The sequence below is a fragment of the Cricetulus griseus genome (genome assembly GCF_003668045.3).
Source record: "Cricetulus griseus strain 17A/GY chromosome 1 unlocalized genomic scaffold, alternate assembly CriGri-PICRH-1.0 chr1_1, whole genome shotgun sequence".
In the NCBI taxonomy this organism is placed as follows: Eukaryota; Metazoa; Chordata; class Mammalia; order Rodentia; family Cricetidae; genus Cricetulus; species Cricetulus griseus.
The window spans coordinates 57,949,863-57,977,481 of NW_023276807.1; the positions used below are offsets into that span (position 1 = coordinate 57,949,863).

General features: G+C 43.4%; 1 protein-coding gene and 1 long non-coding RNA gene across 2 annotated transcripts; one reads left to right on the plus strand and one right to left on the minus strand.

Annotated features, from left to right (window-relative positions):
- Positions 1-695: 695 nt before the first annotated feature.
- On the minus strand, positions 696-2,422 carry LOC118239662. The gene is made up of 2 exons (XR_004772410.1): positions 2,265-2,422; positions 696-1,010 (listed from the first exon to the last, which is right to left on the minus strand). It is a non-coding gene; the product is annotated as an uncharacterized LOC118239662 (long non-coding RNA).
- A 1,250-nt stretch (positions 2,423-3,672) lies between these two features.
- On the plus strand, positions 3,673-27,214 carry Ash2l (ASH2 like, histone lysine methyltransferase complex subunit). Its single transcript, XM_035452631.1, is given in 17 exon segments — positions 3,673-3,887; positions 4,478-4,541; positions 4,658-4,803; positions 6,668-6,756; positions 7,613-7,707; positions 9,268-9,363; positions 10,801-10,896; positions 13,404-13,479; positions 15,786-15,879; positions 17,315-17,532; positions 20,544-20,711; positions 20,947-21,140; positions 23,487-23,579; positions 25,148-25,246; positions 26,427-26,486; positions 26,590-26,679; positions 26,681-27,214. Coding segments are annotated over 17 exon segments (2,118 nt in total). The 5' UTR covers positions 3,673-3,711; the 3' UTR covers positions 26,945-27,214.
- Positions 27,215-27,619: the final 405 nt, after the last annotated feature.

The window sequence follows — 27,619 nt, forward strand, 5'->3', positions numbered from 1 at the left end:
GATGAACCCCAAAGCTTCATGCATACCAGGCAAGTGCACTACCACTGAGCCACATTCCCAGATCCATTATGGTTCCATTATTTTTGCATCAGTTACCCTCTCTTTGTTTTCATCAGTAGAAATGACGTTGTGATAACCACTTCCTTGGTTTTCTGAAACAGAAATTTCATGTATCCTAAGCTAGCCTTGAACTCATGTGGCCAATGATGATCTTGAGTTTGTGTCTCCACTTCCACAGTTCTGAGATCATAGACATATGCTACTATGCTCAGTTTATATGATATTGGTGATTTACCCCCAGGGCTTCTGCATGCGAGGCTACATTTCCAGCCCATACTAACTACTTTTAGAGAAGGTTTACTTTAGAAGGAACATGATCTGTGAAGGTTGAATGAGACATGCCCCCATCGCTTTGGGGATCTGAATATTTGGTCCTCAGTGTGTTTAGTGAGGCTTAGGAGGTGTAACTTTGCCGGAAGAAGTATGTCACTGGCAGCGGCGGCGGGGGGGGGGGGGGGGGGGATTTATGAGTAAAAAGTAAAGCTGCTTTTCTTGTAGTTCCCTCTCTTTGTGCTTGGCGATTCTGGTAAAGAATGTGAGCTCTCCTCATGTTATAATCACTGTTATGATAAAGTTCACGTGATCTAGGTGGATTCCATGTTGGCAAGGTTGATCAAGGCAGTAGGACAAACATGTCAGGCAGACAGCTTAGTCATAAGTTTTATTAGAAAGGGGAGGGAGGAGGAAGGAAAGAGAAAAGAAGTAAAGAGACACAGAGACAGAAGAGAGGGGGACAGGAAAAGTCCTGTCTGCCCCCAAGAGGACACTGGGAAAGAGAGAAGCAGGAAAGAGAAGAGAGCAGAAAGAGAGGAGCAGGAAAAAAAGTGTAAGTGGGCAGAGGGCTTTCTTTTAAAGCGGTCCTTTGCACCTAGGCTGACAAGGGTACTGCTTGAGTGCATTCTGCCAGGTGACAGGGGCAGGCCCCATAATGCGTGAATCCTTACAGTCACCTGAAAGGAAAAATTTAATAATGTAAGACCCCCAGAAGCTCAGGCCTCCAGGATCTTTTCCCAGGACCTCGGCCACCCCACCATGCGGAGGCGGAAACTTGATGCAAACAGCAAGAGGCTTTAATGAAAGGTGGACGTTTGTACAACCAGGCTCTCTCTCAGCATGCTTGCTAGAGAGCAGCCCCATCCCTCAGGCACAGGCGTTTTTAAAGGCAAAAACCATAAGCTTAGGGAGGGGCCTTGACTCTCTGTCTGTTGAGTACATGACCAGAGTCATGGGTTCCTAAGAGGCCCTTTGTCTTGAGGGGAGGGCTGGGAATCAGATGGCCTCCTGACTCACCTGTTGTAAAACCTGCAGACCTCAGGATGTGCTAACTTAATCTTGCCTGAGCAAATGGTGGCTGTCTCTGTTTCACAGGGACCCTTAATTGTTAATTATTGACACATTGGCCGGTGGGGCAATCTCTGTTTCCTTCATGAGCCCCTCGGGGAAGGTGGCCATCTGGGAATTCTTGGTACCCAGTTATCTTATGGCCTTGTAAGGGAGTAATTGCTGGAGGCTGGTAAATTCCAGGCACTAAGTCATAGTAGTAGCCTTGGTCAGTTTCTGGGCTATATTTCTTTGCTAATTTTTAAGTCTTTCAAATAAAAGTCTAAAACCTGGACTCCAAAGCCCAGATAGAAAAACTCTTAAGCGTCTCTGAGTTCCCAAAAGGAAGCTCAACAGACAAGGTTAAACGAAGGTCCACATGACTCAAGGCCTTAGACCAGATATCACACCCTTGAGCTGTGTGGACATTCCTCTAGTCCAAAGAGGATCAGATAGTTATTAATTGGAGAAGTCTCCAGCCCAGGAGATAATTAACAAACTCATTTCCTCTGCACCATCCTGCTTAATTGCACCTTGCCTGAAGCATATAATCATTGTCCCATCCTGTGTAACTATGGAAGTTTTGTAATCTTGGGGCTTCCAGCCCTACAATTTTGCCTTATAAAAACACCCGTCAGTCAAAAGTGGGTACACCATTTGTACCCAAACAATGGGGTACTTGCTGCTGCTCGTATCAAGTCAATAAAGAAACCTTTGTCCTTGCATACGGTGAGTCAGCTCCTTGTTGGCAGGTTCTTTTGGGGTTCCACAATCTGGGCACAACCACCACCCCTGCTGCCATTTCTCTCCTCCACCATCAAGGACTCTTAGCCCTCTGAAACACTCAACCAAAAAAAAAAAAAAAAGTTCACTTTGTTGCTTACCTTTAGTCATGGCGTTTTCTCAGGGAATCAGAAAAGTAACTAATCAGTGGTCTAATCCCTGATTCTTTTTTCAGGTCTATGTTCTTTTTAGATATATTTATTCTTAAAAAAAAAAAAAGCAAATGTCGGGCTGGAGAGATGGCTCAGAGGTTAAGAGCACTGACTGCTCAATTCCCAGCAACCACATGGTGGCTCACAACCATCCATTATGAGATCTGGTGCCCTCTTCTGGGTCGCAGATATACTTGGAAGCAGAATGTTGTATACATAATAAATAAAATCTTTAAAAAAAATAAAAAAGCAAATGTAAGGTCAGTGAGATGGCTCAGTGGGTAAAGGCCCTTGTTGTCAAGCTGGAGATGGATTCCCCACAGTGGAAGGAGGATTCTAGCCAGTTGTCCTCTTACCTCTCCAGTGCACCCTGGCGCCCAGATATCTAGAGGCGCGCGCGCGCGCGCACACACACACACACACACACACACACACACACACACACACACACACGCCTATCTACAGAGGCGCGCGCGCGCGCACACACACACACACAGACAGACAGACAGACAGACAGACACACACACACACACACACACACACACACACACACACACACACACACACACACACACACACACACACACCCGTTGGGGTTAGAGGTTAGGGTTGGGGCTGGGGGTTAGGGGTTGCGGTTGGGGTCGGGGTTAGGATTTTGTTAGGGTTATGTGTGAGGGGGGGGCGGTGCTGTTACAGTCTATATCCTAGACTTTGGAGACCATATAGTTCCTTCCGCTCACTACTCCAGGGCTTCAACTACGAGCTAACAAGCCCTCTCAGTCTTTCGTCTGAACTTCCTGGCCCGGCTTCGCCCCCCCTCCACCCCCCCGCTCGCACGATGCTCCTAGCTACCCTCCCCGGGCCGATGTTCACTCTCGCGCTCTCCACCCTCGGGGCTGGAATCTGCGGTCTCTCCAAAGCCATCAGGAAGCGGGCTCGGCGTGGCGAGCCGCCGAGAGAACCCCAGCTATCAACAGGTGTGAGCGAGCTAGTGGGGGCCGGCCTTTCTGGAAGCTTCTGACGTTTCACGACGAACGGTCGGGCGCCCTGCACAAAACGGTGTAAAGGCGACGCCCTCAAACCCTCTTACGCGCGGTGGTTTCCACTCTCAGCCACGAAAAAAAAGTGAGCAGGATTTTGTGTCTGTTTGTTTTTAATAAATTACGTAGGTCCTAGGGAACGCCAATGACAGACCTAGCGCGCCGCTTCCCTCAAACACCCGCTCTCTGGGGCGCGCAACGCTCTTCCGGCCTTAAAGCGGGCGGGCTCAAAGTGCCTGATTCACAAGCCGGCGGAGGGCCCAGCAAAAAAGGTCTTTACCGCTTTAAGAACGCAGACCCGGGCGGCAACTCACGGAACAGACGCAGCTCTCGCGAGAGCGCGCGAAGTGGCAGCGATGGCGGCGACTGGAGCAGGTCCTGGCCCTGGAGTGGCCTCCGGTAGTGGTGCAGGAGCGCCTGCAAGTGCCACAGCGGCAGAAGAGGCAGAGACGGAGCAGGTGGCCGCTGGGGCCGGAGAGGGGCCGTCTGCTGCTCCGGGAGCGGAGCCCAGCTCTGCAGAGGCTGAGAGTGGGTAAGGCGTCTGCAGCCCGCGCGAGCGCGGGCCAGGAGGGAGGGCCCGCCCCTCGTGGAATCCCGAGGCTCGCGCCGCCCCGCTGCGGCCCTCCGGACCCGGGCCCTGCGGCCAACGGCTCCACCTGCCCCGTACCCTCTGCAACCCAGCAGGCTGCTCGGCGGGTTGGCTCCGAACTGCACCTCAGACCACATTTTCATCGGCACCAGCGTGAGCCAAGCGTGTTTCCCTCTCTCCCGCACTTGCACCCCTTAGGACTAAGACTAGTTCCTGAAATAGCCCAGGAAGGAAACCTCCCCGCAGTACCGGTATGGGAGAAGTCACAATCCTTCTGAAAGCACTAGGAAACCCAGATCCCTGTGACTCTTTCCCCCGGGAACAACTCCAAGACATGTACACGTGTGTAATGACCAATTAGGCTTCGCTGTGTTTGTCTTGACTACACCCCCCTCCCTAATATTTTGATTGTTTCCCTGGGCATCCAGTCCAAGTCCATCAGTATTTGGTTCAGCGGTTTTTGTTTGCTGTTTTGCTTCGGATTAAGTATTCCGAAGTTTCTTTCTCTTGAGACCTCTTAACTTTCTTTATAGGGATGCAAACTTGGTTGATGTCAGTGGTCTGGAGACAGAATCTTCTAATGGAAAAGATACTATAGTAAGTATATATTCTGAGGCCCCTGGAAGGCAAGCTAGATTTTGTTTTTAACTTTTTAATCTAATTTTAAAAACGTAGTCAACCTGTTTGATTCGATTATTGCCCCGTGCCTCCAGGAAGGCGCCGGGGATACTTCAGAAGTGATGGATACCCAGGCTGGCTCAGTGGATGAAGAGAATGGGCGACAATTGGGAGAGGTGGAGTTGCAGTGTGGAATATGTACAAAATGGTTTACAGCTGACACCTTCGGAATAGACACGTCGTGAGTACTTTTCATGAACCTGTGGAGTGTGCCGTGTGACATTTCAACAAGGGGCTGGAGGGCTGCTCAGCAGTTAAGAACACCGGTTGCTCTTCCCAAGGATGGGGGTTTGATTCCCAGCATCCATATGGTGTGGCTCACAGTGGTCAGGGAACTCGTTACCTGGAACCTGCTACCCTCTTCCAGCTTTTGCAAGGCCCTGCATTTGAGTTGTGCACAGACATATAATAGGCAGACACACAACAACAGCAAAAAAAAAACCAAAAACCGTAATTGTAAAATAATTTGAAGAGGGGTTGTACAGGATACTTGGAGAGAGGGAAGAAAGGGAAATTGTATAATCAGAGTCTCAAAAGAAGGGTGTTTTAAAAACACCAAAGGAAAAACATTTTCTTCAACATATTCAACTGTTGATTCAGTTTGTATACAAAAATCAGTGGGTAGTATTCTGTGCTCACTTTAGTCCCTGTTCAGTGACCAGTATGCTGACTGAAGAATTGCTGTCATTTAGTGTATTTTTGAGTATTGGAAGCACAGTCCTATTAGGTATGACCATGGGCATTCTCCTTGCTTTTAAAATTACAACGATCGGGAAGTAAGACTATACAACAAGAAGAGATTATATAAGTAGATTTATATATTTTAAGGCAATATATTTTAAGTCTTGTGTATTTTGGGTATGATATTTACAACTTGAAAGGTGTGACGTATTTCAGTGGTAGTGTACTTACTTGCCCTACAGTGTGCAAAACCCTGGATGGGGTCACCATCATCCGAAAGAAATTTTTTTTAACTTCTCAAGAACAATGAGATAATCAGTGAGTTTTTTCATGCCTAAAGCATACGTTGTTTCCTTTCTGGTTGCTTAAAATCTACCCTTCTAGGTATCTTATACTTTTTTCAGGGAAAAAAAAAAATCTAAACATGTACCTATTTGGATCAAGAGTGAAAGGTCATTTCTGTGGAGTAGCTCAATAGCTTATAGGTGAGCATTTTTGACTCAGTGTGAGTAACCATTAAGTTGGTGGCTCTAACTGTGTAGCCTTGGCTGGCCAGGAACATCCTTCATAGACCAAGTTGACCTTATAATTGTAGAAATCTGAGGCTGGAGAAATGACTCAGTGGTTAAGATCACTGACTGCTCTTCCAAAGGACCTGGTTTAGATTCCCAGCACCCATATGGCAGTTCACAACTGTCTGTAACTCCAGTTCCAGGGAATTGGACACCATCACACAGAGGTACATGCAGCAAAACACCAGTGTGCACAAAATAAACATAGTTTAAGAAAGGTTTCAGATTTTTAAAAAAAAAATGCAGAAATCCTCCTGTCTTTGAGTCAGTCTTTGTGGTTAAATTTTGAGGGCAGTCTGGGCTGCATATTGAATATCAGGCTAGGGGCAGTACCACAAGACCTTGGAAAGAAAAAAAAAAGTACATTGAGTGGCACTGGTGGTACATACCTGTAACTCAAGTACTTAAGAGGCTAAGACAGGAGGATTGAAAATTCAATCAGTATGGACTCTAGCTAATTTTCTACCAGGGCCCTATCTCAGAACAAGCCAAAGAGTGAGCTGGTGAGATAGCTCAGTGGATAGTCACTTCCCATGCAAGCCTAGCAACCCGAGTTTGATTCCCTGGAATCCTTATGAAGATGGAAGGAGAGAACTGAGCCAAAGGCTTGGCCTCCCAACTCTCACATATGCACCTTGGCAAGTGTGCCCATATACACATCATTTATACACCCAACAGCAATAATAAACTTTTTAAAGGAAGAAAAAAATGTGTTAACTTTTTTCTTTAAAAAAAAGGCACAGAAATGTGTTTGACGGTTCACTAATTTTGTGTCATTTGGCTCCTCCACAGATCATGTCTACCTTTTATGACCAACTACAGTTTCCATTGCAATGTATGCCATCACAGTGGGAATACCTACTTTCTCCGGAAGCAAGCAAGTAAGAATAACTCTGGAGTATTTTTAAAAGATTGTCCCTTGGGGGGCTGGAAAGATGGCTCAGAGGTTAAGAGCACTGACTGTTCTTCCAGAGGTCCTGAGTTCAATTCTCAGCAACCACATGGTGGCTCACAGCCATCCGTTATGAGATCTGGTGCCCTCTTCTGGACAGCAGGCATGTAGGCAGAACACTGTATACATAATAAATAAATCTTTAAAAAAAAAAAAAGATTGTCCCTTGGGAAGAAAAGGGTTATCTGTGTTAGCACACTTAGGATACCTTTGATAAAAGCTGGATAGAATTAACTTATTTCACGATGAGTAATTGAAGTTGCCCGTTTCAAACCAATTATTACTTTTGACTGCTGCTGTTATTGTTTTGTAGACCCCCATATTCTACCTGTTGATGTGATAAAAATACTCTGACAAAAGCAGGGTAAGGAAAAGGTTTTTTTTTGGGGGGGGTCACAGTTCCGGGTCATGGTCCATCATGACAGTGAAGTCACAGCAGCAGGCATTCAAAGGAGCTGGCCACACTGATCTCATAATTAGAAATACAGACCAGTATGCTTAAGCTCTGCTTGCTTTTTGTAGTGTATAGTCAGGGTCCCCTTCCCCGGGAAATAGTACTACCTGTAGTGAGCAAGCCTGAAGTCCACATAATCAAGGTAATACCCCCACATGTGCCCACAGTACAGCCCTATGTACCTAACCCCTCACTGAGACTTTTCAGGTTATTTTGATTGTGTCAAGTTGAAGGTATCATACCTACTGTGTTGAATGTGCTCTTGTCGGTAGAAATCAAGTATTATAGTATTACAGATACATTTTTTTTTTTTTTTTTTTTTTTTTGGTAGATTTAAAAGAAATGTGCCTTAGTGCTTTGGCGAACCTAACATGGCAGTCTCGAACACAGGATGAACATCCAAAAACCATGTTCTCCAAAGATAAGGTAAAGTTAGAATGAATGTAATTGTAATATGCTGAAAAAAAATTAAATGAAGCTTCTAGATACCCTCTTTTAACAAATATAGTCTCCTCAGTTTTTATGAGTAAATCATCTAGTAGTTACCTTACTTTTTCCACATATGGACATTATAATTTACCAGTTTCCTAATAGATGTCATTAGCAGTATTACGAATCCTTAAATAAATTTGGTTGGCTTTTTGGAAGCAAGCAAGTCATCTAAACCATAATCAAGTCTGGTATAAACCAGTCTCTATATGGCCTTGGCTGACCTGGAACTTGGAGTCTTCAGACTCAGTCTCTTCTTGCTTCAGTCTTTTGCTTCTTTCCCTAGAGAGAACAGAGAGAGCTGACTGCCTGGTTTCTGACCTCATCCTTGTCTCTGCACAAAAAAAAAAAAAAAGAAATTTTTGCTCACTAGCTAGATAACGGCCATTATGGGGCAGCAGGCCCAAAGCTACAGGCAAGATGGGAAGGATGGGAGCCACCAAGACGCACTGCTGTACTGTCATTCTTATCATTGTCGTAGAGTGTAGTCGTCCGAATGAAAAGTATACTATACAACACATTGTATTAGAGGTCATCAGCTCACTCAGCTTGTGCTTACTGGGTCTTATCGTTCTCTCTTGTGTGTGATTTAATCTCACATTTCTTTCATTGTGGCCCTAGAAGCAATAATACATAACTGCTTTATTGTCCACTGAATTTCTGACATTTGATTGCCCCACATCTGACCAGGATAGCTTTGTCACCTTTTCTGTTCTGTAAATACTGTACTGGCAGTGGGTTTTGGAAGATGATCTAAAGTGGTGGTGATGTGATGCCAGAAAATCAAGGCCAGCCATTGTATCTGTCATGTAAGAGCTGGTAAGCCAGATCACCATCAGAGTAGATGGAAAGGAGCCTGACCAGCGAAGATTCTGAAATTTTTAAATTCATACCATGACTCTGCTTATAAAGGTTATAAGAAAAGACTGATGAGTTAAGGGTGTCTAGTTTATGGTTCTGAGTGATCAGTAATTCTAAATATTAAGAGCAAGAATACAACTCTACACAGCAAGCTTAGACGGTGCAAAACTCTCTTAGTTACAAAGAAGACAGATTTGCAGGGTGTCCAGAAGGAAACGTTCTCAGGACACAGAAACAAAAGCTCAGGAGTTGACAACCAAGGAAGGGAGTACAACTTATCCCCAAGTGGACTATGAGTCCTGAGTAGCTAAAATCTGTTATATATTTAACTTGAAATCGCCATAATCTACATATTTGGTTGGTGGTGGTTGTTGTTGCTTGAGACAGTCTTTACTCTGTTGCCCTGGCCTGAAACTCACAGCCACCTCCTGCCCAAGCCAAGTGCTGAGACTGAAACTGAGCCACCCTGCAGGCCAGGTATTGTTTTTGAACAATTGATTATTTGTTCAATACTTAAAAGCTACAGACAGATCTTTGTTTTGATTGGTGGGAGATCTTTTAAAAAGGCTACATGTGTGTGTGTAAAACTTTGAAAACAATTATAATTCTTAATATATTTTATTTTTTTAAAAATAGGATATTATACCATTTATTGATAAATACTGGGAGTGTATGACAACCAGACAGAGACCTGGAAAAATGACTTGGCCCAATAACATTGTTAAAACAATGGTAAGTAAATTAAAAATGAATAGACATGATCAGTTTCAGAAAGCCAGTATTGTTTTTAATAGTTAATTTCTGTTTAGTCTGAAATAATGGGATGCTGAGAAAATGCAAACAATTTGATATTAGTCGTTGGATGAGATACAGGTAGTTTCAAATTTTAATATTTTTCACATAAGTTAGTAACATAGTGTCTTAGGTAAATATGATTCTTTAAAATTTCTTTTATGTGCTGAAAACCTTATCTGCTGCTGCTGTTGTTGTTTTTGGTTTGTTTTGTTTTCTTAAGATTTATGTATTTTATATATATATGTGCATGAGCTCTGTGTGTGTGTGTGATGTGTGTGTGTGTGTGTGTGTGTGTGTGTGTGTGTGTGTGTGTGTGTGTGTGTGTGATGTGTGATGTGTGATGTGTGATGTGTGATGTGTGATGTGTATCCAGTGCCCATGAAGGCCAGAAAGGGCTTTTGGGATCCCTGGGAATTAAAGTTAGAGGTGGTTTTGAGCCATCTAATGCTGATGCTGGGAACTAAACCTGGGTCTTGTGGGAAAGCAGCAAGTGCTTTTAACCTCTGAGCCCTCTGTCCACCACACTTGTACAATTTAATTTTAAACTAAACTCGGAGGCTATTTTTTCATTTTTGGTTAAATAAAAAAAGCCTTGTTCTGAACACAGAATTAACGAGAGCCCTTGGGGAGAAGTCATTGGTCAGCTGCCATGAGAGGAGAGGAGGATTCTGAAGCACTGCTGTCATTGTTCTATCTGTCTGTCTGTCTTTCTTCTATTAGGTCTCTTGTAGCCAGGCCTTGAACTCAGTCTGTAGACACAGGTGACTGAACTTCTGGCCTTCCTCTCCTCCAGCGTGCAGTTACAGTCGTATGCCACCTCACCTAGTGTTTTTGTGCTGCTAGGGATGGAACCCAGGTCTTCATGCACTGTAGGCAGAGCTCTGTAGAGCTACTTCCCCAGGCCCATATGGGCTCTCTTTATGCACCTCTTGTGGGCATTTCCTTCCTTCCTTCCTTCCTTCCTTCCTTCCTTCCTTCCTTCCTTCCTTCCTTCCTCCCTCCCTCCCTCCCTCCCTCCCTCCCTTCCTCCCTTCCTCCCTTCCTTCCTTCTTTCCTTCCTTCCTTGTTTGTTTTTGTTGTTGTTGTTGTTTCTGAGATACAAGGTTTCTCTGAGAAGTCCTGGCTGTCCTGGAACCCACTTTGTAGAGCAGGCTGGCCTTGAACTCACAGAAATCCTTCTGCCTCTGCCTCCCTAGTGCTGGGATTAAAGGCGTTCAACACCACGGCCCGGCCTGGCTTAATTTTCTAATAAGAGGAACCTTAAGGTTTTGACAGTACAATTAGGAATTGATATTTGGAGCTGATGACTAAACATCTTCTGCACTTCTAAGTAAAAAAAAAGTTCATTATTACTAAGATACTGTTTCTTTTTAGAGTAAGGAAAGAGATGTGTTCTTGGTAAAGGAACATCCCGACCCAGGAAGCAAAGACCCGGAAGATGATTATCCCAAATTCGGACTTCTGGATCAGGTACATTAATCTTCCTTCCTTCATATTCTCTCTCTCTCTCTCTCTCTCTCTCTCTCTCTCTCTCTCTCTCTGTGTGTGTGTGTGTGTGTGTGTGTGTGTGTCTGTCTGTCTGTCTGTCTGTCTGTCTGTCTCTGTCTCTATGTATATGAGGTTATGTGCACTACATGTAGTATCTGTAGAGGCCAGAAGAGGGAGTTGGAGCAGAGCACCTGGAACTAGAGTTACAGGCAGTTGTGAGCTGTGGTGGGTACTGGGAACCTGGGTCCACAGGGAGAGTAGCAAGTGCCCTTAACCACTAAGCCATCTGTCCAGCCCAGTGTTCCTTTTTTATCAGAAGCCATATAGAAGTAGTGAAGCAAGTTTGTTTACATTGGGCTGGAGATGTGGCTGGGTTGATAGAGTCATGGGGTCGTGATGTACTCATGGTAGTACACTAGGGAGGTACAAACAAAAGGATCATGAGTTTAAGGCCAGCCCGGGCTACATGAGGCCTTGTCTCAAAAAAAAAAAAAAAAAAGTAAGAGGCTGGATAGATGGCTCCATGCTTAAGTTCTTGTTATGCAGACATGAGAACCTGAGTTCATGTCCCCAGTTCACAGTAATACCCCACATAAGCCAGGAGTTGGCAGCATACATCCATAAGCCCATCATTGTATGGGACACACAGAGACAGATCTAGAGCTTCCTGGCCAGTTAGCCAAAATGGCCAGCGCCAGCCAGGTTCACAGCTCAGTGAAGAGACAGTCTCTAAGGTAGAGCCAGTGAGATGGCTCTGCTGGGGAAACGTGCTTGCCACACATGCCTGATGAACTGAATTTGATCTCTGGGTGACGTGGTAGAAAAAGAGAGCCAGTTTGCAAAACCCTGATTTTTCAAGACAGGGTTTCTCTGTGTAACTCTGGCTGTTCTGGAACTCATTCTGTAGACCAGGCTGGCCTCGAACTCAGATCTACCTGTCTCTGCTTCCTTAGTACTGGTATTAAAGGTGTGTGCCACCATTGCCCAGCCCTGCAAAATTGCCCTTTAATTCTCTGTCTGCACTTGAACTCACACATACAAAAAAGCAGGTTGACAGAGGAAGACACTGCTACTGAACTCTGGTCTTCACATGAGTGTGCTTGGCTCTGTGCATACCCCTCCCTCCCAACACACATGAGTACATAGACATGCACACAGAATTGTTTGCATCTGGCTGTCAAAAACACACTGCTATTACATGCTCAGAACATGGTGGACTCCAAATGAATGGTTATTGATACCTGGAGAAAATGCTCACCTTAACTAGTGACTAGCACTTTAACTTTTTTGTGACAAGATCTCACTGTATCTCAGGCTAGCTTAAACTTGTGATAGTTGTTCCTGCCTCTGCCTTCCACTTGCTAGGGCTACATGTGTGAGCTACCAGTTTTGATTCTGGTTGTTCCTCAGTGTCAGGGCTTAGTTTTTGTAAATTTTTTTCTAATTTTCCTGTTACCTGAAATTTTGCTTCTAAAAACATTTTTTGTTTTTCTTTTTTGTTTTGTTTTTTGTTTTGTTTTTGAGACAGGGTTGCTCTGTGTGGCTTTGGAGGCTGTCCTGGAACAGGCTCTTGTAAACCAGGCTGGTCTCGAACTCACAGAGATCCTCCTGCCTCTGCCTCCTGAGTGCTGCAACTAAAGGCATCACCTCCTGGCAATGGAATATGTCTTTGGCTTTTGTTTGGTTTTTTTTTTTTTTTGTTTGTTTGTTTTTTTGGAGACAGAGACAAGCTTTCTCTGCGGCTTTGGAGGCTGTCCTGAAACTCGCTCTGCAGACCAGGCTGGCCTCGAACTCACAGATTTACCTGCCTCTCTGCCTCTGGAGTGCTGGGATCAAAGATGTGTGCCACCAATGACTGGCTTTCTAAAAACATTTTTTGAGGTGAAATTTTTTGAGAAAATTTTGGAATGTGTTGCTAGAACCTTTAAGAGAAAAAGAAATTCCCATTTTTTTTTTTTGTTGTATAGCAAAGGACACATTGGCAACTAAGAATGCAAAATCTTTTATATTTGCTACTTTTTTGTTTTTGAGATGATATCTGTCAGTGTGGCATAGACTCATGAACTTTCTGTTCTTGGCCTCCTAGCCGCTGAGGTAGAAGCTGATCCCTGTCTGTGTAGATTTGAAGAGCTGGGGTTATATCTTGGTGGCCACTTTTATAGAATGGCCAGTGGAAGTTCAGATTTCTTTCTTATAAATGGAAAGATAGGACTAAGGGGGCCAGAATTCCTGGAGAACAGAGTGAGGGGACCTAAGCACACTGCCTGCTGTGCAGCTCCCTCCACCGGCTACACACATGCTCCTTCATGGATTCCCAGAGCATCTGACTTGGGGAACTTGCAAGCTTGCTTCTTAGGATTATGGCTTTCATTTCTGTGCTCTAATTTTGTCTGCTTTTTATTTTCTTTTTTCTTTTTTTTTTATTTTTTGCAATTGCAGATTAATTTGCTCATGTGGCCTTTTTTTTACTAGGCTATTTCTTCTTCTAGGATCTTAGTAACATTGGTCCTGCTTATGACAACCAAAAACAAAGCAGTGCTGTGTCTGCTAGTGGGAACCTAAATGGTATGTGCTTAAATATCCTGTTGAAAGATTATGAATGACTATGAAATCCTTGCCTAGAATTGGGTGTTCTATGTTCAAAAATCAGATTTCAGCAGCTAGCCAAATACTTGATGATAGTGGGGGAGGGTACTTTTGTCACTTTACAACATTTTGATCTCAGTAGAACTAATCACACCTTAGTCATACACATAATGGGATGTACTGTGAATCTCTAGAATGTGAGCATTAATGATATACATCCACCCAGACTCAATTTAGACTGAAATGACACAGATTTCATGTACTATTGCTGTAGACTTTCAAGGTTAGACTTTGTTAGGTTCCACATCTGTATCATAAGAAACACTTACTTTGGGGGATTTATTTGCTGTTCACCCTTTTCCATATCTCACCTATCGATTGGTGAGGTGCCTTTGTCTATCTAATTTTTCTTGCCCAGAATTGCAGCATATTCATATGACAAATTTCTGTATGGATCACCCACTGTGGCACCCCTCCCCAATCCCTTTAATGAATAGGGGGAATTCTCTTCATTGCAGTCTAATGGGAGGGGGAGCACTGGGAGGTAGTTTGGTGGATATACATCCCACACATGGCATCATTCATTAACTTGTCTGTTAGAATTGCAGCATCTAAATATATAAATTCTGTCCAGTTAACATACTAAGCTGTGTTGGAAATACAAGTGTATTTATTATCCCACACCATGCTTCCCCTCGTAACTGTTGATGTTGGACAATACATAGTGCCGCTTCTGTCCTTACAGGTGGAGCCACTTTGGGAGGTGAATTCCTCTCTGTCTTCTTTCAGCCTCAGACTTAAGTATCTTGTGGTTTGAAGTGCTTTTTGCTGAGCTTTGGTAGAAGCTAAACTACATGATTTTAAAGCATTGTGAAAGTGGTGTGATGGCACTTATATGAAGCTGTAGTTCCAGTTTAATGGTGGGAATAAAAGCTTGATGTTGTCATATTCTGCCTAACATAGCCAGCCAGTAGTCCTCTTCATGTTGCTTACTTTGTTGAAGCAGCCCTAAATGGTAGTAGAGGATTTGGCAGGTTTTGGTTGATAGTTATGTCATCACAATTGTTTAGCATTAAACCTTTTATGAGCTGTGTGAATAACAGCCAGGTTCATAAAAGGACATTCTGCATTAATCTGGTATTGTGTGTGCAGAATATGACCTGCCCTTCATGTCTTTTTATTGCAGCAGAAATGCTGATAATTTCCAAGCTTGTCCAAATTTACATATAGTACTCTATGCAGTTGTTTACATAAAGGTGTTTTCCTGCAGTTCAGGGACATTTTGTGGAAAGAGAAAAGCAAACTGAGAGGCATGATAAAATGGACAAAATTTACAACAAAACACATAAGGTAATACTTCTTGTGGCCTGAATATGTAGCTAAGTGTTCTAATATAAAATATATAATTGTTTTATTTGCTCTTAATTCCACAAACCAGATTCATGTAACTTATTGAATTCATTGGCATAGACTTAAGTATGTTGATACGGAACTAAAAACTAAATTTAAAGCCTCCATTCTTGAGTCATATATACCAATGATGAATTTTCAAACACTGGAGAGAAACACCTTTTTAGTGTTTTTGTTTTCTGTTTGGTGTACTTTTGTCTTGTTGGATATTCAAGTGCTTTAAGTAGACAACGCCTTTATATGTTTATGAAATGTACTATGCAGTTCAGCAATTGGATATTGACCTACAATAAGGACATTTTCATCAATGTTTGTATTAAGTGGGGAAAAAAAAACAGCCCATGCAATTGTTTTCATTCTTTTTTAGCTGTGGGTGCTTGGAATCTGAGTACTAATGCATTTGTGTCACAACCCCATTGGTCACAGTCCATTATAAAGGCTGGAGAAAGGATTTGACCAGTAAAGGTATTTGGTGCATAAGTCTGGTGACTTTAGTTCAGTCCCTGGAACCCATGACACAACAGATGCAACTCTACAAAGTTATCCTGATTTCCATGTACATTAATTAGTTAATTGGTTATTTAATTTTTTTTTTTTTTTAAGAAGAAAGGAAGGTTGAAGATGTAACACAAATACTAGTCATACTAGATTCATGTGACCTTACTTACTGTCAGAACTGGCCCAGGATGTTGGCTGTGAGAGACAGCTGATTCTTTCAGAACCAGGCTAAAATTCAGTATACATCAAGGAAAGAAAAAAAATCCTTTGAGTGATGTCACACAAATGCACATTGGGGAACGGTAGTTGCCATGGACTTTGAGTGCCCTTGTGCCTCCATAGTGGCTCTGTGAGAATGGTCTGCCTTCTCTTCAAAGGGGGAATCGCAGCAGGAAGCAGTGGGAAAGGAAGAGGAGCCAAGCGTAAACAGCAGGATGGAGGGACAACAGGGACCACCAAGAAGGCCCGAAGGTGAGATCACCCCCCACTCCACTTAACCTCATCCCTGTTTGTTTGCTGCAGACAAAAATCCACTGAAAGGAAAAGAACCATATTCTTAGGGCCAAGAATATGGGGGTTTTGTTTGTTGGTTTGGGGTGAGTTCTGAGTCCCTGGTAAGGCAGAATAACTTCAAATGAGGTCCTCTTTCATGAACCCACTACTGTAAAAATAGACCCTTGCACTGGGAATACCGCTTAGTAGTCGAGGGCTTGCCTGGTATGTGTAAGGCTCCTGGTTGAATTCCTAACATTGAAACAACAACAAAAGGCCCAATAATAGTGTCTTCTGTTCTAGGGGATAAAGTTCCCTTATGAGATCCTGAGAAGGCTGAATGGGGAAGAGGGAATAAAGCTTCCTGTTAGCTCCTCAACTTCCTGCCTCTCCTTTCTCATGTATCTTCCTTTCTCTTTGTCCAAAGCTGAGGTGATGAAATCCGGGTCACTTCTGATTTAGACGAGTACATCGTCTTTCTCCTGGTTTCTGTCCCTTAATTTATATACTGAATGAACTCCAGGGGGCTGGAGATGTGTATAGGTCAGTTGGTAGAGTTCTTGTAACATATACAAAGCCCTGGGTTTGATCCCAGACTTGGATAAAGCAGGGATGGTGACACAAGCCTGTAATCCTTATGCTGGGAAGGTAGAAGTAGGAGGATCAGAATTGCAGTGCATTCTCAGCTGCATAGTGGGCTGGGGGCAACATGGGATACAAAACACCATGTCTCAGAAACTTAAGTGAAATGGGGCGTAGAGATGGCTGTGGTCAGAATCACTGGTTGCTCTTGCAGGGGACCTGGATTTGGTTCCCAAGCATCTGTACTGTCCTGTCCTTGGGGTTCTGACAGGATACACCCTCAGCTGCAGCCACTAAGAGCACCATCTGTGCATATTCACTGTGTTCCCTTTTAAAAGGGCCCTGTCTACCTCCCATCCTCCTCTCTCTCTCCCCCTCCCTCTCTCTTTCTCTCCCTCTCCTCTCCCCTTTCCTCTCTCATTTCTCCTGCTGCTCCTGTCTCCAGAAGCCAGTCTCCCCCCTTTTCTTTCCTCTTTTTATGATCCCTTTCCCTAATAAAAAAGCCACTCTGCTTGAACCCTGTCTCAAGGCTTCTTTCTCTCTCAAACCGCTTTTCTTAAATTACAACACTCAGCACCAGAAACAACAAATCAGAGTCCTTTCTTTTTTCTTATTGAGACCGGGTTTCTCTATTTAGTCCTGGTTGTGCTGGAACTCACTCTGTAAACCAGGCTGGCCTCCAAGTCAGAGATTGCCTGCCTCTGCCTCCAGAGAGCTTAGATTAAAGGCATGTGCCACCACCGCCTGGTTTAGAGGCCTTTCTTACAGGATAGAACACAGGTGAACTAGAGAGTGCTTCAGTTTCTTCATTGAGTTTTTCTTTTTTTTCCAGTGACCCTTTGTTTTCTGCTCAGCGTCTCCCCCCTCATGGCTACCCTTTGGAACACCCATTTAACAAAGATGGCTACCGGTATATTCTAGCTGAACCTGATCCTCATGCCCCTGACCCAGAGAAGCTTGAACTTGACTGTTGGGCTGGAAAACCTATTCCTGGAGACCTCTACAGAGCCTGCTTATATGAACGAGTTTTGTTAGCTCTACATGATCGAGGTAAGGTTTTTTTGTTGTTGTTGTTCTGTTTTTTTCTTAATTGGTGTTTTGCCTATGTTTGTGTGGGGGTATTTGATCCTGGAGTTACAGGCAGTTGTGAGCTGTCGTGTTGGTGCTAGGAATTGAACCCAGGTCCTCTGGAAGAGCAGTCAGTGATCTTAACCACTAAGCCATCTCTCTAGCCCCAAGGACTAGTCTTTGAAGGGATTTTATTCAGTTTATTGTAACAAACAGGTAGGTTTAATTTTAGAATTGTTGCCTTGTAAGAAGTCTCTCCCCCCAAAAAAAGAAAAAAGAAAAAAAGGAAAAGCCTGGGTAGTGGTGGCACACACCTTTAATCCCAGCGCTTGGGAGGCAGAGGGGTGAATCTCAGTGAGTTTAAGGCCAGCCTGGACTACAGAGCTAGTTCCAGGACAGGCAGAGCTGTTACACAGAAAAATCCTGTCTCAAACAAACAAAAAAATCGAGGTGTGTAAATTTAATGATCGTTTGAAAATTGTGCTGTTTAGTTTTTTGACATCTGGGAAGAGGGAACCCTGAGAAAATGCCATCAGATTGGCTCGTGGGAAATCTGTAGGGCATTTTCTTGATTGATAACTGATGTGGGAGGGCTCGGCCCACTGTAGGTGATACTCTCCCTGACAGGTGGTTCTGGGCTACATAGAAAGCAATCTGGTAGCGGTGGTGGTGCACGCCTTTCATTCCAGCACTTTCGAGGAAGAGACAGCCAGGGCTACTGGGAGAAACCCTTTCTTGAGAAACAAAAAAACAAAAACAAAGGAAAGGAAGCAACCTGAACAAGCCTTGGAAAGCAAGCCAGTAAGGACCATTGCTTAGTGGTTTCTGCTTCAGTTTGTTCCATGAAATAAGCCTTCCTCCCCAAACTTTGGTTATGATGTTTATCATGGGGGCAGAATCTCACTAAGACAGAAACGAGTGCCAGCACTGTGAGGTGTTGCTCTGATAGACCTGACTGTGTCGGTTGGGGGAAGAGTGTGGAAGCATTTAGAACTTGGGGTGGGAAAAGCCACTACAGTACAAAGCTGAATAGGTTGTTTGTTGTATGGCAGCTTGGACGGTGGGAATGCTAGAGCAGTGCAGAGGAGTTCGAGAGTCCCTCGAAGACTGCATATTTGATGTTTTGTATTAAGAAACTGCTTTCTAATCAGCTGGGGCCCGAAGAGTCAACTGTGCTTAAAAAGAGACAAACAACATTGGGAGATGTTTCCTCGGGGTCAGCATACAGAGCTTTGGTCCAGAGCAGGCCAAGGCTGCATTTCAAACTAGCAGCCAAACTTAGTAGTGTGGAAGTCTCCACGCCTTACAGGTTTGAGCAGCACTGAAAGGGTGGTAGACAACAGCTAGGCTTAGTACTGTGACAGGCAGGAGAGGCCCTTGATGAAGGTTCCATTCAGTTACGGTAGAAACCTTGGGATGGGATTGAAGGTGTCTATGCTTATCTGTACCAGGGTTTCTCTGAGCTTTTTACCTTTCCTGCTGTCTCTATGGTCTGGCTGGCAGCTGCCTGGCTTCTGGTACCTAGTGACCCTGTCTTTCTCCCTCTTTCTCTTTCTCTCATTTTTCTCAAGCCTACACCTCTCGTCTCCTCTTATTCTCTCTGCTTGCCAGCCCTGCTATCCCTCTTCTGCCTAGCTATTGGCCATTCAGCTTTTTATTAGACCAATCAGGTGCCTTAGGCAGGCAAGGTGAAATGGAAACATGTCTTTTTATTCATTAAACAAATGCAGTATGAACAAATGTAACACATCTTTACATAGGTAAAACAATATTCCACATTTATCCACTGTAAAATTACTTTTCCCTTCATCATAGTTTTGCAAGGACCGAAGTCTTTGCTACCCTGTTAGTGTTTCCTTTTTTTTTTTTTTTTCTTGGTTTTTTGAGACGGGGTTTCTCTGTGTAGCTTTGGAGCCTATCCTGGCACTCACTCTGGAGACCAGGCTGGCCTCTAACTCACAGAGATCCGCCTGCCTCTGCCTCCCAAGTGCTGGGATTAAAGGCATGCGCCACCAACACCTGTTAGCATTTCTAATTCTAATGGTATATAATGTTGAGTTAGTTCTGGATGAGAGGAAATGTGTGATTGGGTAATTGGCCTATTTGAAGATGCTCTTGTCTCCTGGAGGCAGGATAAGTTGTTCAGTTGTCATCTCCCTTTGCAGATTGATGAGGCTTAGGCCCCGTTGTTCTGAGGTTGTGCTGAAGTGCCAGTTCTTAGTTTTACAAGCCACTGGGTAGCAGGGAAAGCCCGCCCCCGCCCAGTGTCCCACAAGCCTGCTCATATTTGCATGCCTGCTTTACATCACTGTTAATTTTCTCTAATTGTTTTTCCTCTTTTTTTGTTTGTTTCTTGAGATTTTTGTTTGTTTTTAACTGGTTTGCCTAAGCTGCCCTCAGACTTCTGGACTTCAGGGATCCCACTGTAGCCTCCCTAAGTAGCAGTGTTGTGGTTACAGATGGTGCCATTTAGAGAAACTGACAGAAGGGACTCTTTTTTTTTTTTTTTAAGATTTATTTATTATGTATATAGTATTCTGCCTACATGTATGCCTGCATGCCAGAAGAGGGCACCATATCTCATTACAGATGGTTGTGAGCCACCATGTGGTTGTTGGGAATTGAACTCAGGACCTCTGGAAGAACAGCCAGGGCTCTTAACTTCCTAGCCACTTCTCCAGCCCCCTAGAAGGGACTCTTAAACTATGCTGGACCATAGACACTTGACTAGAATTCTTGCCTTTCTTTACTTTTTTACAATCTTTTTATTTGTTTTTAAGACAGGGTCTCACTATGTTACCCTGGCTTTCCTGGGACTCACTCTGTTGACCAGGCTGGCCTTGATTTCAGAGAAGTCAGCCTGTGTCTCCCAAGTGCTAGGATTAAAGGTGTGTGCCACTACACCTAATTTTTTTTATCTTTGTGCAGTATAAGGGATTCAGTTCTGTGAGTCCCTCAAATAACTACCCTCCTTTGAATCTCTTAAACTGCAGCTCCCCAGTTAAAGATCTCTGACGACCGGTTGACTGTGGTTGGAGAGAAGGGCTACTCCATGGTACGGGCCTCCCATGGGGTACGAAAAGGTGCCTGGTACTTTGAAATCACTGTGGATGAGATGCCACCAGATACTGCTGCCAGGCTGGGCTGGTCCCAGCCCTTGGGTAAGCTGGGGCCTCACAGCAGGGGTAATCTGGCTTGTGATTTAGTATTACTGGGTTTATCAGGTTATTGTCTTAAAATTAAATTCCTGAAGAAGTAGCAAGTTTGATATTCCTAGACTACTGTAGAGATAGTTTGTAAGCACCTCACAAAGTTGACCAAAAAGATATACAAAGAAAAGTAGAATGAGAGTTAACTATAGCCCTCTGATTTCCACGTGTCTTTTCATTGGGACAGGTAACCTTCAAGCTCCCTTAGGTTACGATAAATTTAGCTATTCTTGGAGGAGCAAAAAAGGAACCAAGTTCCACCAGTCTATTGGCAAACACTACTCATCTGGCTATGGACAAGGAGATGTCCTAGGGTTTTATATCAATCTTCCCGAAGATACAGAGACAGCCAAATCACTGCCGGATACTTACAAAGATAAGGTGAGATTGTTCTCCTTCAGCAGCATCCTGGCTTTGACAACCTGTGGCAGTCAGTGCCTATAGCTGTTACTTAAGTTCTCTTGTGATGGTGCCCCATGGTGGGGTGGGTGCGGGCATGTGTGCTTTCCAAATCTTTTCATATGAATGTTTTCAGACATAGCAATAAAATTGAAAGAATTAAGGTTTAGTACCTGAGTAGTCACCTAAATTCTACCATTAGCATGTTATCATTCCTTTTTATTATGTACCATTGGGAAATTGGTGGATATCATTGTAATTCTCCCAATAGGTACTTTAGGAAATGTATAGTCAGTCAGTCATTGTTCATCTTTGATTTTGTATATGTGTGTGAAATACACAAATTTTAAGGTTTTTTTTGTTTGTTTGTTTGTTTTGTTCAGGTACAGAATTTTCCCCAGGTTTTATTTTAAGGATATTTTAGTGTTTAAAAGTCAAGCCCAGGGCTGGAGAGATGGCTCAGAGGTTAAGAGCACTGACTGCTCTTCCCAGAGGTCCTGAGTTCAATTCCCCAGCAACCACTTGGTGGCTCACAACCATCTGTTATGAGATCTGGTGCCCTCTTCTGGTGTGCAGATATATATACATGGAAGCAGAATGTTGTATACATAATAAATAAAAAAAAGTCAAGGCCAAAGCCTTCTACATGCTAGGCCAGCACCTTACCACTGAGCCACATCTTACTACTTTTTTCTTTTTAAGTTTTTGTGTATGTTAGTGTTTTGCCTGCATGTGTGTGTATATATGCACCATGTGTGCATCTGGTTCCTGAAGAGGGAATTGGATCCCCTGGAACTGGAGATCCAGATGGTTTGAGTTGTCATGTAAATACTGTGAATCAAACTCAGTCCTCTCTGGAAGGGAGCAGTTGCTCTTAGCTTTGGAACCGTCTCCAGTCCCCCTTAAAATTTTTTTAAATTACCAAGTGGTGGTGGCACACGCATTTAATCACCACATTTGAGAGGAAGAAGCAAACAGATCTTTGAGTTCCTGGACAGCTACACAGAGAAACCCTGTCTGAACAAGAAAAATTTAAATCTGTTTATTTTATCAGTGTTTTGTCTCCATGTATGTATGTGCACTATGTGGGTACCTGGTTCCCAGAGTCCAAAGTAAGACAGTGGATCCCCTAGGACTGGACTTGTTTTTTTAATTATTGTTGTTACTACTTAAAGATTTATTTATGTATATGGGTGCTTTGTCTGCATGTACATCTACACACCAGAAGAGGGCGTTGGATCCCATTATAGAGCCGCCATGTAAATGCTGGGATTTGAACTCAGGAACTCTGGAAGAGCAACCAGTGATTTTAACCACTAAGCCATCTCTCCAGCCCTGACCCTCTGTTCAGTTTTAATTATGTGTATATAATAGGGGTGTGTACAACTGAATGTGCCGCCCATGAAGGTCAGATGTGTCAGTTTGACCCCACTATAGTTGCAGTTACAAGCGGTTGTGAGCCACCTCACAATGGGACTGGGAACCAAACTCAGGGGTTCTGCAAGAGCAGTGCCTGCTCCTAACCAGAGCCGTCTCTCCAGCCCTAATGTCTCTTCTGATAAACCAAAATGTTAGTGTTTATGAAGTCACTTTCCTCAGATTTTTCTTGTTTCTTTCTGTGACTTAATAAATGTTGGTGTACCCACAAGTCATGAAAATATCCTCCCATCTTTACCTTTGACCTTGCATTAGGTCACTGATAACTTAACTTTGGTGGGCAGGTTGCGCTTATATTTTTTTTTTCTTAAGAATATCAAAATATTCCAACATGATCTGTTTAACTTCTTGCGTTCTCTCCTGGATTTCTTGGTATGTTAGTAAAAATCAAACCACCAAACAAGTAACTCTTCCAGTGATCCCAAAAATGTTAGAGTAAGTTTTAGGCTCTGTGAAATTTTTCCCCATAATTTTTCAATTAATTTACTTTCTTTTATATATACTTTGTGTTTTTTAAGCATGTATGTATAATTCTCTTTCTGAGGCCTTTTTTGGAAAATGTTTAACAAACATGGCCAGGTAGTCTCTTTTAAAAACCACTTAGGAGCCAGGTGGTGTTGGTGCATGCCTTTAATCCCAGCACTTGGGAGGCAAGAGGCAGGCAGACCTCTGAATTCAAGGCCAGCCTAGTCTACATCATGAGTTCCAGGACAGCCAGAGCTATACATAGTGAGACCCTGTCTTGACAAAACAAAAAACACTTAGGAACTGAAAAATTCACCAAAGGCAAAGACTTTGCAGGACATGGCACCATTTGTGTGAATCTATTTTCTCCATGATGATGTATCTGACTGTTTAATGTCTTTTTCTTTTTCTCACTGGGTTTTCAAGGCTTTGATAAAGTTCAAGAGTTACTTGTATTTTGAAGAAAAAGACTTTGTGGACAAAGCAGAGAAGAGCCTAAAACAAACTCCCCATAGTGAGGTGAGTCACAGTGATAAACATGTCAGAATAACAGTGCTTTGAACCTGGTGGGGTGGTGTCGACTCCTTGAGGATAAAAGAGGCAGCTGTGGTGTCACACACCTTCACTCCAGCACTTGGGAGGCAGAGGCAGTTGGATCTCTCTGAATTCGAGGCCAGCCTTGTCTACAGAGCGAGTTCTAGAACTGTCTCGAGTGAGACAGCTGAGGGATACTGGGAAGCATGACTGCCTGCTGCTGAGAACTCTTGTGCTCCCTGTGTCCTATGTCTCTTTAGAGTGTTCTTTCTGGAACTCTAAGGAAGGGCTACAAAGACAGTGACCTGATAAGTAACCATGCAGGAGATTAAAGAAGCCAGTGAGGGGGCTGGAGAGATAGTTCAGAGCACTGGCTGCTCTTCCAGAGGTCCTGAGTTCAATTACCAGCAACCACATGGTGGCTCACAGCCATCTATATTGAGATCTGGTGCCCTCTTCTGGGGTGTAGGTATGCATGCCAGCAGAACATTGTATGCTTAATAAATAAATCTTTATAAAAGAAGAAAAAGAAGCCAATGAGATGCCATTCTTTTTGAAGGAAATGCCAAATACAGAGGGAGACCAGAACTAGAGGAGACTGCTGTGTCACTTGGTGTGACCACGGGCTGGATGGCTCACTCTGTGCTCTAGAATTCTCCTTGCCTTCCCTTGCCAGGCTCGTCTGAGTCAACCTCAAGGGCCAGAGCTCAAAAAAGAAAGGGGAGTGGGGAGCAATAAGGTTCTGAGAAGCCACATGGGTCAGTAGAAGACCTGTAAGATAAAAAAACTAGCGTTCTGAATGTTTTGCCGGAAGAAATTTTATCAATTAAAAGCTGAAACAGGCCATAAAAATTCTTTCCAGAAAGGAAAGTCTTTCTGATACGTCTTACAAATATGGTGTATTGAAGCGGGTGTGGCACATGCCTGCCTGTAAGCACAGTGCTTATCAGGTCTAAGTGTAAGTTTAGGGTCACTCTCAGCTGCAGAGTGAGATGGAGGCCAGCCTAGACTACATGAGGCTGTCTCAATCCCTCCTCCATATTGAACTGTTTGGTATATATAGCATGGAAATTAAAAAACAAATAAGCATAAAGTCAACTGAAATAATATGTTTACATTAATTTTACTTGAAAAGTCTAAAGTAGCATATAAATTTAAGATACTATTACTATATAAAATGTATGCTATTCCTAGAACAAGTATATTGTCATTCTGGTAGCAGCATTAAGTGTTCCACAATTGAAGTGGGTTTTTCATATTTTTTTCAATTTTTAAAATTCTGAAGTAAACAGGGAGGGCCTGGGCCCTCCCACAAACGATATGACAGACTTTGAAAGTCCCTGGTGGAGGGCCTCACTGTCCCTGGGGAGGAGTTGGGGGATGGGTTGGGGGAGTTGGTATGAAACATGGGAGGATGAGGGCGAGGGAATGAGTGGATGGATATGTGAATGAGTGGTAATTAAAGAATTTAAATTAAAAAATAACTAAGTAAACAAAAGCAAACATAAAACCTTGGAAAAAATTCTGAAGTAAAATCTTGATCTTTGTTTCAGATAATATTTTATAAAAATGGTGTCAATCAGGGTGTGGCTTACAAAGATATTTTTGAGGGAGTTTACTTTCCGGCCATCTCTCTGTACAAGAGCTGCACGGTATGTACCCTGTGTTGGTCTGTGCACATAACTTAAAGGAAGTGTGTGGGTGGGTTGTGATGAAAGAACCATTGATTAGAGAGCAGAGTTGTTTCTAGAAAGAAAATCTGAACAGCCTCTGGAAGGCCTGAAAATATGCACACATCTGGATGTCTCAAGAAGGATTTGCAGGGCTGGAGAGATGGCTCAGGGGTTAAGAGCACTGTCTCCAGAGGACCCAGGTTCAATTCTCAGCACCCACATGACAGCTCACAACTGTCTGTAACTCCAAGATCTGTTACCCGCACACAGACATACATGCAGGCAACACAGACATACAAGTAGGCAAAATACCGATGTAAATAAAATAAAAATAAATCAAAAAAAAAAAAAAAGGATTTGCAGATGTTAGTATGTACCATGCTTTGCAGGTATCTGTTTAGTGTGAATGATACAAAGCATATGCATTTGTGAGTCATTGGTGTCTCATGTTTGATGATATCATATGTTAATGCCATTGGTAGCTGTTGTTTATACTTAAAAATACATGCACACACATATCCTGTCATGGTGGTACACACCTTTAATCCCAGCATTTGGGGGGCAGAGGCATGGCATGCTGATCTCTCTGAGTTCAAGGCCAGCCTGACCTACTCAGTGAGTTTCATGACAGCCAGACCTATACAGCAAGACCCTGTCTCAAAAAAAAAAAAAAAAAACAATTCCTGCATGAAGAAAGGGACTATCATTACTGCATTATTGCTTGTTTAAAAGGAGAAAATTAGTGCATGGAGATTCCCATGTATTAGTGTCACTGCCTCCCACTGAACAAAAGTAAAATTAGAAAATCTCTAGGCTCCAAACAGAAATCAATGGGAAGTCTATTTCTACCTGGTGCTTGATTGAGATGAGGGTGTTGACTACTTTTGTCAATGTTAATATACATATTTTTTATTACAATTTTACCCTAAGTATCTTAGCAACATTGTTTTTATTTTAAAACAGGATCTACTGGGTAGTTCAAGCTAGACTCAAACCCAGGATCCTCCTGCCTCCACCTCTCTAGTGCTCGGGTTTACAGGCATGCACCACAGTTTCTACTTCCTGTAGTTTTCCTTTAAATATCCCCTGCCAAATGAACTTTTGTTTTCTTTTTCATTTTTTTTTTTCCCTGTGTCTGCTTGAATTGAACTTATCCCAGGTTTCCATTAACTTTGGACCATCCTTCAAATATCCTCCAAAGGATCTGACTTACCACCCTGTGAGTACCACTGAAATGTCTGCATGCATCCTCCATATTTTTATTTCTTGCCATGGCTTTTGTAATCACTGGTTTACCTGTTTGTCTCTTATTCCTCCTGCAGATGAGCGACATGGGCTGGGGTGCTGTGGTAGAACACACACTGGCAGATGTTCTGTACCATGTGGAGACAGAAGTGGACGGAAGGCGCAGTCCACCCTGGGAGCCCTAACCCATCCTCGCTTCACACAGCTTTCTGTGGAGTAATACTGGGTTTTTGCTTTTGTTTATCAAGTGTCAAATGTTCTTCCAAAGATGCTGCAATACACTTTTTGTCGAGGTCAGAGAGTCTGGTGGGTGGGACTGCAGCAGATGCCCTGCCCTTCACCACTACCCCCCACTTGCAGCTACCACTCTTACTTTGTGAGTGCCATAAGTCAACAGCTGCTGATTCCGAAGGGCCCACAGGCTCCCTGTGAAACTGGTGCTGTACCACATAACTGCCCTTGCAGGTAGTGTATTAAAGATGTCTGTGTCCCTCCTGGTTTCTGAAGAGGCATACTTGTTTCTGAGAGTGGCTGGAATCAGTGGCAGTACATTCCAAAGCAGTCTAAAAGCTATCTTTTTTTGGTGTGGAGTTTGGGGATCTGTGAAGCTAGTGGGTTTCTACGAACTGTAATTGTGAAAGGAATTTGCCTGCAGGTTTAACAGTTAGATCTTTTCTCCAATAAAACTTGTTTTCAAGCTTGTGTCATATGTGGCTTCACTTGAGTCCCTCTTAGTGACAGTGGGAGCTTGAAGCTTGAACCCCAGTATCCATCTCTGGGTCTTTTATTTACTGTGTTACAGATTACAATTGACAACTAGCAAATGTAAGATTAAGCAAAGGGGCAAAACATGTCAGACAGTACAAAGATCTAGTTGCAAGGTGTGAAGGAGCAAAGGATAGTTCAGTGTTTGAGGCCTTTTTCCTCTCCATCAGCCTTTCCCGAAGCTGTCAGCAAGCGGCTGCTTTCTCTTAGCTGACCACGGTGACAGTTGTAGCAGAAAAGCTCAACAACTGCCCTTCCTCACCCTGCAGCTCTGGGTGGGCAACAGTCTCATCTGTGTCAGAAGTAGACTGGAAAGCAACCAGAATGAGTTACAATAAATCT